Source organism: Stylophora pistillata, chromosome 7 (genome assembly GCF_964205215.1).
Source record: "Stylophora pistillata chromosome 7, jaStyPist1.2, whole genome shotgun sequence".
Lineage (NCBI taxonomy): Eukaryota > Metazoa > Cnidaria > Anthozoa > Scleractinia > Pocilloporidae > Stylophora > Stylophora pistillata.
The window spans coordinates 6,526,246-6,542,033 of NC_142525.1; the positions used below are offsets into that span (position 1 = coordinate 6,526,246).

The following is a 15,788-nucleotide window of genomic DNA, read 5'->3' on the forward strand; positions in this document are numbered from 1 at the left end:
GCAATAAAAAATTTAATCCCGCAACCTATCTTTGCAATAATTGGCTCGGCTCAAGAATGGCTCAAGAATGAGTTCGAAATCGAATAAGTGCAAGAAAACAAGCCTTTTTTCAGAAAGTGCCAGAAGTGATTAACATGTAACTTCTCCCTATGATATCCATATATTAACTAGCAAACAGGTGATGAGAATTTAACACTTAGTACTACAAATCTAACACCAAATTCTCGTAACTAATTAACTAGTAAATGTGTATCAACTAGAGGGGAGAATTTACAATCAGATCTTCAAACTAAAAAGGTTCAGGCAGTTAAATTCACAAACCAAAGGTATAGGAAGCAATATATTCCCAGCGAGCAACCTATCAACAAATTCTTTATTCAATGCGATTCTATTTACAACAATCGTTTTATTTTACTCATATTGAGCTATAACAGTTCAAGTACTTTGTAACTCTCGTTGACCCAGAAAAAAAGATCTACAAAAGTTACTTTGAGTACCTATAGTAATAAACTATCAAGTCCACAAAAACTATTTACGTTTTCAGGCTTCAAGCTGCTTTCACGACAGCCTTTTACCATAAAGTTCTACTATGATCAGTAATGATTCAAAATATTTTGTTTCTAACCATTTCGTAACTGTTCCTTTTTTAAGATTTAGCTTAAAATTAAGATCATTAAAATAAATTGGCGAGATGTCTTGTAAGCTAATGATGTAGATGAGTTTGACGCTGCTTCCCACTTTTACAGAAAGTGCTTTAAATAGCTATATTTCTAAATTGTAAGTTCAAAGCCTGGTCTGTATTTCTCCACTAACGGTGACGAGATTTTTTTGGAACTTACTATTACTAATTAGACTCTTAATATGTAGTCTGGTTAGCTTATTACAGCTTGGATTCTGTAACGCTTTACATAGACTGGCACGACCGGTATCAGTGATATAAATATTCTCCAGAGCTACAGAGGTTAGCTTACAGCTTGGATGCTGTAAAGCTTCACATAGACTGGCAACACCGGTATCAGTGATCTTATTACCAAACAGTTTTAGTGTGGTTAGCTTACAGCTTGGATGCTGTAAAGCTTCACATAGATTGGCAACATCGGTATCAGTGATGATATCACTCCTCCACAGGCTTAGTCTGGTTAGCTTACAGCTTGGATGCTGTAAAGCTTCACATAGACTGGCAACACCGGTATCAGTGATCTCATTACTACTCAGATCTAGTGTGGTTAGCTTACAGCTTGAATGCTGTAAAGCTTCACATAGACTGGCAACACCGGTATCAGTGATCCCATTAAAACTCAGCACGAGTGTGGTTAGCTTACAGCTTGGATGCTGTAAAGATTCACATAGACTGGCAACACCGGTATCAGTGATCTTATTATTACTCAGCACGAGTGTGGTTAGCTTACAGCTTGAATGCTGTAAAGCTTCACATAGACTGGCAACACCGGTATCAGTGATCCCATTAAAACTCAGCACGAGTGTGGTTAGCTTACAGCTTGGATGCTGTAAAGATTCACATAGACTGGCAACACCGGTATCAGTGATCTCATTATCACTCAGATCTAGTCTGGTTAGCTTACAGCTTGAATGCTGTAAAGCTTCACATAGACTGGCAACACCGGTATCAGTGATCTTCTTACTCCACGTATCACCTAATGGTGCTCCTATAATCAATTCAGACACAAGAGAGTGTTCATTGATCAGTGAATTACAGACTCGTTGCATTCCAGACATTGTTAGGTGGGAACAAAGAAGTCTCAACCTCTTAACTGGGACGAACTTATCAGAACATTTGTGTTGTGCCTCTCCAGCTTCCTCTTTGTTTAGTTCACTGAAAATGTCCAATACAAATGATACTGCAATGCTGTCTATATCTGATAAATAATCATAATGTATTTCGCCGTCTGAACTACTTCTGAACGCTTGCGGATGATTCCTGATAAACGTTTTGGCGAATTCTTTGTCTTGATACTCACTCAGACACTTTGCTTTGAGAAATTCAGAATGATCCCTTGAAACTTGACGACTGGTCAACAACTTTTCCATCAGTTCTTCTTTTCCCTCACTTGACAAAATGCCAGCCATGAATTGGAAAACCATTTCAGAGCATATCTCGACTGGAATACAATTTTCCTTTACAAACCAATGGGCGGCTAAGAATTCTTGGACAGTGAGATGTGTGAAGCTGAAGTGTTTCGTGGTTCTGATCGAACCAATCCTATAAGGCTGACCACAGTAAAGAAGACCACTACCTTTCAGTTTGTTGACTTCTTCCAACTCAAAAACGCCTTCTATCTCGCTTTCATCAAAAGTTGGCTTCCTTTCAAGCAGAAGTTTTGCCGCTAGTTTTGATAATTTCTCTAATGTGGTTTTAATTACCGGAGGAGGAGTCTTGAATTTGTCAGGAATTTCGTTCTGTCTGTATTCTGACTCAGAGCAGTGCTTAAGTTCAAAAATATCAATAACTTTTCTGTAAATGTCGGTTGTTGAGACAGGAAGGTCACGAGGATTTCCTGTTTCGTTTAGAGTATACTCCATCTCAAAGCACAACAGGTAACAGAGCATAGGAATATGAGCGAAACTGATTAGGTTCTCATTCTTCATGACATTTTCAAGCACAGCGCTCTTCATATTTTCGTTTTCATTGAAGTACTTTTCAATGTATTCTTTAACCTGTTGTGAAGAAAATCCCACAATTTCTACGTACCGTTTAAAACGGATTCCTCCCAGCTTATCCGATTCATCAGGCCGCGAGGTTACTACGACAACAGAACCTTTCAGCATCTTACCCTTGATGAGTTTTGAACATAATGCGGCCACCGGCATTTTGCTTTTAGCGTTATTCCAATGTCCTTTTCCCGAGTTTCCAGCGATGTAAACTTGCTGTGAATACTCATCATAGCCGTCAAGGATAATCAAAACTTCTCTGGGATGACTTACAATATACTCAAATGTAACGTCATCAATGTTAGAGTTGTCTTCTAAAATCGAAGAATAGTTTAAGATTTCTCTTAAAGTCACACGCTCTTCGTCAAGCAAATTCAACTGACGGAAAGTAAGCAAATACGCAAATTTAAAATTTGGGATTTTGACGGTTTCTCCTGCTTGGAATAATTCGTTTTTGGCCCAATCGCGAATCAGCTTTTGGCAAAACAGAGATTTCCCAATCCCTGCTTTCCCAACGACAAGAATAGAATTAGGATTCTCCTGATCACTACTCGTGTCAAGAAATATTTCATCACAGTGCTTAACTGGAGTACCGCTGACTTTTCCGAAATACTCAAGGTCTTTACTCCTTGAATACGTCTTGTCATTCCTGGTGAGGCGTTTTCTTCCATCTTGTATGAGAAGGTTAGTGAATATTTCATCCGTTTTCAAGTTGGAAATGGTGTGAGAGGCAAACAGTTTGGGTTGGAAATCCGTTTCGCTTAAAATGGAAGTCTTTAAAGCTGTAGTGTAGGCACTTATGGCTGAAAGATAAGAAAGGGAAAATACTTCAGTAGTAAATAACAAGAACGCGAGGAGAACAGTTTAAGTACTTTAATTCTTACTTCACAGGGTTGAACTTTTAAAGCTGTTGTTTAGGGACTTACGGCTAAAGAAAAAGGAAAAGGAAAATGTCTTAGTAATAATGCGAACGCGAAGAAATGCAGTTTAAATACTTTCTATCGAATTCAGCACAGGGAGATTAACTAGCACAGAGCTTGAAAAGTGTCTATTGTGTCTATCAGATAACAAATCGATCCCTATTCAAAGGATAGAAAAGTTTGTTTCGTTAAAGCGTCACTCCTCCCTTGAAAATCAAGTAAGTTAGGTAAACAAACCCTTTCGGGGAGCTGGCATATCAGCTGACAATGTCCACTGCTGAGAGACTGTCTGAAAAGTGAATATTTGCAGGGGTAATCGAGAGCCGAGTAAAATTAAGGATTAATTTCACGCCTGCTTTCAAAACTCTAATAAGTGAGAAGATCAATAACGCACGCTGTTACGCACGTTCGTGGAAGGCCATTTCAGTTTTCACTTAGTTTTATTTTTGTACAACAACGTCAAAGAAATGAAAGCAACCCTGTTGAAAACCATTTGCCATCAATGAAATTAAAAATTTTTAGGCAAAGAGGTAAACTATTTTAACGTTTTCCAAATTTTGATACTTGCATGGGGCAACTACCAAAATTAATTAAAAAATGTCTTCTGTCTCAGCCAATCGGCATTTGGTAACTTTGCCCTCAGTCTATGTTAAAAGGCCTAGAAGCGAAGTTTCGAAGAAATATGTAGCATCATTTGGGCAGTCTCCGAGCCACGAACATTATCAGCCAGCAAACCAGAAAAGGGTCTATTTACTTTGTAACCCTTCAGTTAATTTTCATATCGTGCGAAAACCGTTCTTAAAAAGCCAGAGTTGATCTGACTGCGGATGAGTATATGCGACCAGCATTTTAATACCACTATCATTGGACTCAACAAAACGAGTGTGTTTTTCTTATGTGCAAAAAAAAAAAAAAGGAGATGGAAAGAGAAAACTTTGGAGCAGGCTTTTTTTTCCACTAGCTTTGTTTTTCTCTTGGTGGACAATCAGAGGACAAATATCCACGCAGACGGGAGTTATGGCCTGATAACTTTGGTATACAATAAAATCGCACGAAAATTAATGATAGGTTGTAATTCGTAACAATTGTTAACAAATCTCCCCTTCCCCCTTTCACTTGATAAGGTTGGTAACAACAACAATGAATTTCATGAAAAAGTTATCCTTGAGAGGGGAGTGCAGTGTTATCAGAATAGCTTGACAAGAGTTGCGTGACGTATCATTAAGGACCTTTGACCGGACCTGTTAAGTCACTTACAGCCATGAAAGATGAAAAAATCTACATTTCTCAAACTCCATCCCCACTTAAGACCCCTCGTAACTAATTTCAGAAATAGATATTTCCGTCAATTTTACGCTTAAGCAGATTTCGTTTTCTGATTCGTCACCAATCCGGGACCTTTAGGTAACGGATACACTTAACCTAAAACACCAATTTGTAATTAGAACAGCGTTCGGACTTAGCCGCTACTTTGGAGATCAAGAAGGCCGCCGAGGTGGAGTTAAGAGAAGATTTTTTAATCTGAATACTTTAAAACCATTTTTGAAGTTTTCAAGTTTACCTAACTTCATGGGAAAGTCTAAATCTGCAATTGGCAACAAAATTGTCAACATATTAGTCTTTCTATTGCCCTGGTTAAGTTAACTTATTTGCCTGAATAGTCCCAGGCTCTTAGAGAAGTATTTACATCATCAAACGACAGATGTTGAAACAGATGCTGTGACAATTGGTACCGTTCTCATCTAGTTTGGGAGTACAGTCGAGGTGAAAAATCTGGTTAAAAACCGTTTCAAGCCGGAGCGTTGCTACATTCAGCGATGTGCGTAATGAATTCAAATTCCTTAGCGACAGAGGCCTCCCTCCCCCTCCCCCACCCCCTTGAATAGACCAGAGGATGTTTTAGTTTCTTTAATTACTTCTCTGAAACCTTGCAACCTACGGGTTTTTTTTTGTTTTTTTTTAAGTATGAGGAGAGTGGAGGTGGAGTTGAAAAGATCGAGAAGTAATTGGTATGGATTCCCAGGGAAGAACTAGGCAGGAGACATTACCTAAAGGAATGTTGAAGGAGTGCTAAAAATGGATATCATAGGCATAGTTGGCAAAGGAGGAACTATGCATGTGGAACTAACAATAGAGTTGTAGAATTTTTAGGGGAGATCAACTAATGTGACTTGCAGGTAGCCTATAAGTTCAGAAAACGTTTGGTATAGACCACTTTCATAAATGGCTGCTGGATCAATATTCTTTTGTTTAAATTTAAATTTGCCTAGGTGGCCTCGTTCTCCAGTACAAAATTCAAAAGAATACATTATCTCAAGCGAGGCCACCCGGGAAAATTTAAATTTAAACAAAAGAATATTAATCCGGCAGCCATTTATGAAAGTGGTCTATAGATTTGGCCTACAATAAGGTGGTACATAGTTGAAAAAATGTTTACAGTAAACATATAATATGCCAGAATATTAAATCATGACTTCAAGTTCACAATATGGACCTCAGCGTGTTCGAAAAAGTTGGGAAATCATTGTCTTTTCTTTTACAAGTGCTACGGTATGAGTATTAAACCTGTTGTCACAAAGTTTCTCAATTCTTTGTTTTAGGAAAAGCAGTGTTACTCTGGGATTTAGGACCCAACTATTTATTTATTTATTTCATTTGCAACTATTCTACTCAAAGTTAAGGTACAGTACATACCACTCTTTGTCTTGAATGTTCTGACGTCTGGCTCACTGTCTCCTTGTTTGTTGACAGCAAACAGCTTCACTTCATACTCTGCATCATACTCGAGACCAGTTATCTCGTAGTGAGTTTCCACAATGTTTTTCCGTTGAACCAGTTCCGTGGATTGTGTCATGGGTTGTTTCGTCCATTCCAGACGGTATTTAATGCTGCAATTACTGCTATTAGCCTCTACTTCTGACCAGGTCACAGTGAAATCTTTGTCAACTTTACTTTCTACATTTGTGATGGTGGGTTTCTCAGGTAAACCTGTTGAAAATAATAATTCTTTTGAGTTTTGTCTCTGATGAAAGTGAAATACTTACTGTAACTAGATTCATCGCTGTGTGTAACGAATTTAAATTCCCTAGGAACACATCCCCCTTAAATAAACAAGTGGGTTTTTTTGGTTTTTTCAATTACTTCTGACATTTGGCAACTTCCTGATTTTCTTTCAAGTAGAGGAGAGAGGGGGGTGGGGCAGCAAAAACGGAGAAGTAATTCTTGCCCCCCTTGCAAATTCACTGAAAAGGTACAAAGTTGGAGAAAATGTACTCAATAAACATCTATCCCAAAATATTAAATCATGACATAAAGTTCACAAGGTTATATCTAAACTCAACATGTTACTTCAAAGTAAGACAACAAGTATAATGATTGGTACTGAAATGTACAAGTAGAGTAAAGCAAGTACAAGTATAGAAAATAGCACAGATGGTTTGGGTACGTGTTGAGTAAATAAAATGAACGCTCCATTGACGGCATGTTTTTTTTTCACAATCCTTGGGCATGCGGTCAATTGCATCAGCAAAAGCGTGCGCGAAAACTGTGTTCAGCCACCTTAACATCACCAAGGAAAGCAGGCAGTGAAAAATTACATACTAGTTTGTGCAAACCTTTCAAAGTGGCAAAATGTGATGAAATGAAGTCTGTTCAATGGAAAGGGCTGCTAAGCCTAATCTACAAATTTATTAAAGTCTGAGACAGTAGGAAGGAAGCAATTCTAAAAGTCTGAAGCATTCTATGATTCACTAATCGTTATATAACTACTGTATGTAGTGAGCAATAAACATCACTAAGGCTACAAGTATTTCAATCATGAGAACATGTGGAACTTACCTTGAGCAGGTAATTCATTGGCACCTAAATTATTCAAGAAACAAAAACAATGTTGTCAGTTTAACCCTTTAACTCTGATGAGTGACCAAGACAGAATTTCTCCTTACAATATAAATACAACATCAAGCAGACAAGTGATGCGAATTAAGAAATATATCAACAAGGGAATTGTTGGTTGACCCAACACAAAGTTTTTCAAAGTAACATCATAAGAATTATGTGGCAGACAGTGGAGACAATAATTACTAATGAAATCATAAGTCGAGTGAAAATGTTAAACCAATTTGTTCTTAAGACATTCACTTAAAATGGTCTAAAACCGACGTGATATCAATTTCAGGTTCCAAGAAAAAGGTTAAAAAAAAACATAAATATGTGAGCTGGCATCCATCACTTTCCTTCCCATTCCAAAAAGTTTCCACATCAAAATACAGTTGTACACATATCACTCAATAAGTCTTCTTTATTAGTTTAATCCTTTAAAAAATGTCATGTGTGACCAAGACCGAATTTCTTCTTACAATATCAATACAGTATCAACCAGACAAGTGATGAGAACGAAAATAAATATGAATAAGGGATTAAAAATTGATCTCATACCAATTTAGTTAAATGAACATCATAAGAATTAATGGCAGATGGTAGGGAGAATTTCTAATGAGATCAGGGGAGTAAAACGTGTGAAAACAATTTGATGTGTTGCAAATTAGCCCTGGAAAATATTTCAAATCACATAAAATCTCTTTTGTAGATGTCATTAGCCTCTGTCGGTTCTCCATATTTTGGCTGTGTTCTATAAACCAAGCTAACTACAGAATACAGGTTTTCTCCTCACTCACAGAATGAACTGTTATCCATTGTTACATCCCTCAATGTAACCAAAAGTCTTTCCCTAACACTTACAGTAACCATTTAAATCCTTTGAGTGGCCTGCATCTATTTTTTCAATACAGTAATACTGCTGAGTCATTCATAAAGATGACGGGAATAGAGGAAATTATTGCCAAACTAGGAAGCTTTGATTGTTAAATGAATTCTCCTAGTCAGTTCCCAAGTAAATGTATAGTGAAAAGTATGGGGAATATGAATACGGATATCAGGAAGTAAAGGTTTAAAGAAACCATGTTCAACTTATGGGAATCAAAATTAGTGTAACTTGAGTGATTTCCTATTTTGTAAACTGTTACTGAATGACTCATTCTGATTGCAGTCCATACAAGTTTATGCTGTGGGAACTTAGATCTAAATCACATCTATCCCCTAAAAAAAAAAAAAAGATTGAGACAAAATAATACCTGCATTATAGTGAGGCCAATCTTGGAATATGACTGGATCACTCAAAATGTTGGCCACAACAGATGCCGCCATCACACAAGCAATCTGTTTCCATTTCTCACTTGAAGACTGCCTTTCATTTGCAAAGTCTTTGATGCCCTTGACTACCACCCATTCTGTCTTAAAATCATGGGCTGCTGCAAACACTCCTGAAAAAAAAAACATTCATGAATGTCTCTTAACATTGACTTGTCTCTTAACCATATAAGCTTATTTCTTTGCATCCTTGTGATAATTATTGTTCAATTGAAGTTCACACAGATTCACATTCTAGCTTCTGGTAAACATCCACATCACAGAAAGAGGTTAGTGTAAGTCCCTGTATGTGTTTGCTTATAGGAAATATCACGACTGCAACTCAGTACTTCTTAGTCTAACCGAACAATGGAAAAAAGAATTTGATAACAACAAATTGATCGGTCTGGTCTCTATGGACTTGTCCAAGGCCTTTGACACCTTACCTCATGAACTTATTGTTTTGAAATTAAAAGAATATGGAGCAGATGAAGCAACAACCACCCTGATAAAAGATTATTTATCAAATTGATTCCAAAGAGTGAGACTAGGGAATACACTTTCCAATTGGCAACCTATTTGCAATGGAGTACCACAGGGATCTATCAACGGCCCGTTACTATTTAACATCTTCATGAACGATCTTTCATATGTCATCGAGAAGTGCACATTGTCCACTTACGCTGATGACACTCAAATCTTCTACGCCGACAATCAACTCTCCAAAATTGAAGAAACAATCAACAACGATCTTATTAGTGCTCATATATGGTTCGCGTGTAATGGTATGAAGAGGAACAGTTCAAAATACCAGGCAATGGTGTTGGGAAAACACAAAGGAACTGATGAACCAGTGTTTAAGTGTGAGGAGTCACCACTTCCCATATCCAACACAATGGAACTTCTTGGCGTGACAATCGATGATAAATTGAATTTTGAAAAGCACATTGCTAAAATATGTAGAAAAGTCAGTCAACAGGTGGCTGTATTAAAAAGGATGCAGAAAATGTTGTCTTTTGAGACTAGAAAGGATCTTTACAAAGCCTTCATTTTACCACACTTTAATTACTGCTCCGAAACGTGGCACTTCTGTAATAAGAGGTCAGCTGACAAGTTAGAGTTGGTGAACAAACGTGCGCTCCGTTTTGTTTTTAGAGATAAGTCCTCCCCTTATGAGGAACTTTGTAAGCGTATCGGTCTCTCAAGTCTTCGTGAACAGCAATTAGCGAAAATTTTGTCCACTGTCTCTAAGATATTAACTAGTGATGCAGGACCAAAAAGCTTACGTGATCTTATAACAGTTAGGTGCTCCACTTATAATCTTAGGGGCACCACAATACTGGACCTCCCAAAAGTAAAATCAACAACCTTCGGGTTAAGATCATGGAGATATGCTGCATCGAAACTATGGAATGCTTTACCGGACGAGTCTCGAAAGATACAGACACTTACTAGTTTTAAAAATTACTTAAAAACATTAGATCTCACGGGACTCTGGCGCGGTGAGGATCTATCTTTAATTATATTTCAACTCGGTGACTACATTATTAAATTCTTATATTTTAATATTAGCCTGTTTTTAATGATTACATTTTACATTTTATATATTCTAGTTCTTAATTCTTAATTTATTTAAATTTATATACCTTCACAAGGCTTTATAATTTCCTTTTTTCTTTTTATTTCGTGGCGTACCTGTAAACTAGCTTTTAGCTAAGCGTTCTGACCACGTTAAATAAATTGATCAATTGATTGATTGATTCTTGTCAGTGCCAAACTTGGGAGAAAAGGAGGACTTGGTTAGAGCAGAGTTTGTGCACTGGTTAATTGACGGCTGGAATAGGGTAGTGTAAATGTTTCTTTTCAAGTTACAATTTGCACTTGATTCCTGGATTGATACGCGTATATTGTGATAAACACCAAACCAATGTAGGATCTTTTCTTTCTTTATTCCTTTCCTATTCTTTGAGGTCTTCTTATATCGAAGTGGTCAACTGAGATCAATACTTGAAAAAATTACCTCAGTGTTCTGTGATCATAGCTTTAAGAATATCGGTAATATCAGTTTGGGAAACGAGCATGTGGCAATTAAAGGAGCCAAGAAAAGTAGAAAACTAGTGATAGATTTTGCTTTGAATCACAACTACAAGTTAACATAATCACAAAATATGTTGTTGCTTACCAATGTTTGCGGGTTTTTAGTACTTTCTTGAGGATTACAGTCTAACTTGTCATTTTTTTTACAAATGATCTGGATTACACAAGGTCTTATCCAGAACTGAAACGCTAAATATAATTTCCTGTCTAAAAAGGAACAAATCACAGAGGTATTTATCAAACCAAAAAATATTTTCCAGCTTCTCTCAGAAGTAGTGAAATTCAGCTTTAACCGAAGCGGTTACAGGTAGGAAACTAATAGAATGGGTACATGTTTAAATTTATCTCAATACAAAACTTCTCCTTTATGTATACTCTGCATACCTGGCGCTATGGCTATACCTGCTCCTTTCGAGTCTGCAGATTCGCGCCCTGGCCGCATCAGGTGTTTATTTTTTCCTTTTCTTTTAATCGATAAGATAATCGGTCAATCAAATACTACCGAATGTAAAAACGTTGTATGAAGATGTCTTCAACAAGCACGTCTATAGTAGTAGCTAGTAGTAAAAAATGCAGCAAAATTCACACGCTGATGACGAACTAGTGAACCAACATCAATTGCTGCTGAATATAGAGATATCAAGTATATTTATGGGCTCCATCAAAAGGATGATTCGAAAATACCAACATGTACAGGAAGTGCTGACCGAAGCACAAAGGGACTGCAACACACGAGGCTTACAGTTTGGCTCTTAAGATACATTTTCCGCACTAGTAATTACAGGAATCAAGCAGAAACGTGTATGGTGCATGAGTGACTTTACCTTTGCACGAATCGTCCGCTAACGAACGTCAAATAAATCTTTGAAAGTAGAGATCAACCGTAGCCAACTATAACATCCTCCATTTCACTACACTGAGCAGCCAGACTGGTTACCAGTTCCTGTCAGCAAATTTGAAAGAGAGACTGGCAGATTTAGTAAGCCTATGACATTCTGAACTGTCAAGACATTAAAAACAAAAAAACCAAAAAAAAAACCCACACTTCGCGCGATACTAAACACTTATCATGACATGTCAAAAAAATATTATGTGATCCTGAGCACTGAGAAACAACAATCATACATACATATACAAAATTATCTTTATTGTTTCCTGGAACAAGCGAAGTCGCTTCAAGGGGGAGTAAGGCCGTGGCCATTATCCCCTCTGATGCACCTGTACGGGGGGGGGGGGGGAGGGAAAGGGTGGGTAAATGATAAAGGTAAGTTCTTGGGTTGAAAGCGAACTAAAAGTGACACATTACTGAATAAGAAAACGAGCGCAGGTGATATGAGAAGAATTTATGAGTAACTAACGGATGCTTCGTATTATGCCATTGGACAATACCTCACATGTTTGTATCAGGACTTTTAGCCATTTAAGAAGTGAAAGTATTTGGGGACGTGTCTTGAGGCAAATGCTCGGTTGTTTAGTGGAAAAAAGAATAGGTAGTTTAGACAACCAAGGAAGCTTCCAGAAGATCGATCCGTTGCAATTGTTTGATTTTCTTTACCGTCTGTCAAAAGAGATGGATGCCGTTTCGAAATTCGTTGTTTAATTTGCAGCTGACAAAAAATCTCCAGATACAAATTGTAATCATCAATCTAGCTTCTTGGTGGCCTTCGGGTTCTCCATGCAATCAGAATCACATTTCTAGACTCCAACAAATCAATATTTCTACCCATGTTGACACATACAACACGCAAACAAAAATATCAAGCTAAAGAGCCTCAATGTACACCGTTGTCTGGAGAGAGATTTATGTATCCATTGAATAATTAAACCTAATGTTATCAATGCTTCCTTCAATAACTTAACCATTATTTGAACAATCGCGGCTAAATGTTTTAAAAGCTACCTTATATACTGTCTCCAATTTTGATTCGACACTGGGGCGCCCATTCTTTAACGCTTAAACACGTGAGGGTGACTAACATCTAATTTATTCACCAAGGTATCACTGCTTATGAGAATTATGGAAATTATTGCATTTTAAACAAAATTCTTCTCGTCAATACCATAGGAAATATATAAAAGATAGTAATGCTGATGTTGGGATGTAAAGTTCTGAGATAAGTGTGTGGAACAGAAAAAAAAAAAAAAAAAAAAAAAGACAGTACGAGTTTCAGTAAAACTACAAACATTACATTGAATACCAAGATATAAAAAATTGTGATATAGTGTTGCTGATGGTTGACCTGTCGATATATTCATTATTATCATAATGATTACTCCAACAGTCTACAACAATATAGGTTTGTATCGCATATTGTGGTGTCTAGGTATGTTGTACTGCAGTGGCTTGGTTGCTAAGGGACCGGTCATTTTTATTCCCTGAGGGGTGGGGTGGGGTAGAGTAATTGGGGAGATGAGAAGATTTTGATTGTTCCAGAATTAAATTTGTCTGTGCCCCATGGAAAATGTACTCGAACGAAAACTTACAAATAACTTACTATAAAGAAAAATATTTACCTTACAGTGGATAACTTTACAGGTATTTAAAAAAAAAAAAGGACACTGCTTCTTATAGAGTAGACATAAACATTGATCCACAGGACTACATTTCTACACAAACCCCATGAAATAACTCGACATAATTTACGTAACATTACGCAACGATATAAACATGAACCGCAAGTACACATCGCCGCCCGGGTGACAACTAATGAAACGTACAAACACGTTAACTAACAAATTAACATGTGAAAATAATACACAAGAAACAACAAGTGTGAGAGTAAAGTGTCATGTCTTGCACAAAAATACAAACGTATTGACACGGCTAGGTTTAGAACCCAGACCTCTATACCCGGGGTCTAGTGTACTAACCATCAGGCTACTGAGACTCACTCTGTGTTTTTCTCAGCTCTGTAATATTCATAAGTTCCTCTTTCCCCCACACCCCCCCTTCCCCGTTGTCATTGGCATTAAATCGGCATTAATTCATCTATAGTCCCCCGATATCTCCTTTCATAATTCCTTTGTTAGAAGGCGCAGAGAGGTCACAACACATTGTTTCTCTTCGTTAGCAATTCGAAGCTCTCCTACATATTGCCGGTTTTGGGATTTTGCAAACTAAAGATCTCCCTGACTGATTAATTTTACTTCCTATTGTTGTCATCGACTGTTTGGCCATGAAGCTGACTGTTTCAGGTAAAATAATCCATTCGCTTTTGCAAGATGGTTAACCATTTAAGGGACTGTCTCTCTTATTTCCATCCGGTCAATTTCGCGCCAAAAATAGTTTTGACTGAAACTCTAGCTGTCCCCTGAAAGACTTAACTTAGGACAGAGCTAATTAAAACTAGATATGTTTTGATTCGAAATAAACTTCTGACTGCATTAAGGGCACTAATCATTTCCCAATCCGTAGGGGCCGTCGCAACGTCTCAAAAATTGAATAACAGGCATCCTTTGTAACATTGTAAGACATTTGATTCACGTAGTTAAGCCACAAAATTTGAATCAGATTGCTAAAAAACCTGTCTAGTTTGCCAAGAAAGTTAGAATTTCCGTCTCAATAGATTTGAATAGGCGAATTTTAGCATATTTTGATCCCTATAAATCGCCATCGGTCGATGGCCGTAAAGAACCTTGATTTAGACGTTAAGTTTTGGGATTTGGGACCTGATTGACAATTCTATTCGACACAGCTGTTAAGTTTAGACCTTTATAGGTAAACATATGCAAAACCCCTGTTCGTTTTCGACTTTTCAAAAGTTATGAGCGTTTTAATCAGCACATGTACGAGTATTTTCAATGGGTAATGTGGACATCTCTGAAAGCAGCATCCCTGGTAACACCAAATTCTAACTAACTGACAGGGAAATGTGTATCAGCTGGAGTGGAGAATTAACGATCAGATGTTGGGAGTTAAAGGGTTAAGACACAAGAGGAACAATACATGAGCAGGGTGGAAGGAAGGGGTGAGGTGGTCTCAACGTGTCCGTTGGAGAAATAAACTATGGGTTAAATTTGTATTTGCATGTGTCAGGTGCTAAGTCACTGGAAACGAACAAAAAGCCAGGCGCGTAAAAAAAAAAAAAAAAAAAAAAAAAAAAAAAAAACAGCGGGAAACAGTGGCTTTCATTTATTGTCAGGAATATGGGGATGTGTAGTTTAAATACAATGCTGGGCGTCTGATTTTCTTAAAACAACTCACTACTCACAAAACAACAACTCTCCAGAAACACCCCGTCAAACAACGGTGTATACAAAACAGAAACAAACTTTTAGAAGCCTAAGATCTTGTCTTGTGTACTAAATTGGCTGAGTTCACCCACTGAAAAGATATATTCGTAATCTATCCTCCACAGTAAGTTCGGAATCGATCAAGTACAAAATTTCCATTTTAAATACATGTCAGGAGCTTTGACGTTAGACGCTCTTCTCAGCTCGTAATGGCCTTACCTCAATTTAATCCCAATCGCCTACTTGATATTGCCAGAAGTGATTAACACGTAGCTTCTCCCCATTATATTCATACATTATCCAGCAAACTGGTAATAAGAAGTTAACACCTGGTAGTGCGCATCTAACATCAAATTCTCGTAACTAATTAACAAGGAAATGCGTAACACCTAGAGGAGAGAATTTACAATCAGATCTTGAGAGTAAAAAGGTTGAGGTAATTAAACCAACAAACTTAAAGAATGTGCTTTGGAACTAGCCCCGTCTAATTGTCATCTTTTTAATTTATCTCTCGTAACTGGTGAACTCCCTGTTGAATGGAAAAACTCTTTAGTTGTTCCAGTCCATAAAAAAGGAATTGAGATGAATTGAGATGAAATTATCGTCCAATTTCTCTTCTTTGCGTCATCTCAAAAGTATTAGTCACAGCGTTGTCTATTCAACTGCGTTAATAACCGCCTC

General features: G+C 37.4%; 1 protein-coding gene and 1 long non-coding RNA gene across 3 annotated transcripts in view; one reads left to right on the top strand and one right to left on the bottom strand.

Annotated features, from left to right (window-relative positions):
• The window catches only part of LOC148726371 (uncharacterized), a 447,217-nt gene that overhangs the window by 177,866 nt on the left and 253,563 nt on the right, over positions 1-15,788 (top strand). The window lies entirely within an intron of this gene.
• Positions 360-11,723, bottom strand: LOC148726384 (NACHT, LRR and PYD domains-containing protein 3-like). Its single transcript, XM_088727340.1, has 5 exons — positions 11,699-11,723; positions 8,723-8,911; positions 7,428-7,451; positions 6,285-6,578; positions 360-3,473 (listed from the first exon to the last, which is right to left on the bottom strand). The coding sequence occupies exons 2-5, from the start codon at positions 8,793-8,795 to the stop codon at positions 784-786; spliced, it is 3,081 nt and encodes a 1,026-aa protein (XP_088583466.1). The 5' UTR covers positions 8,796-8,911; positions 11,699-11,723; the 3' UTR covers positions 360-783.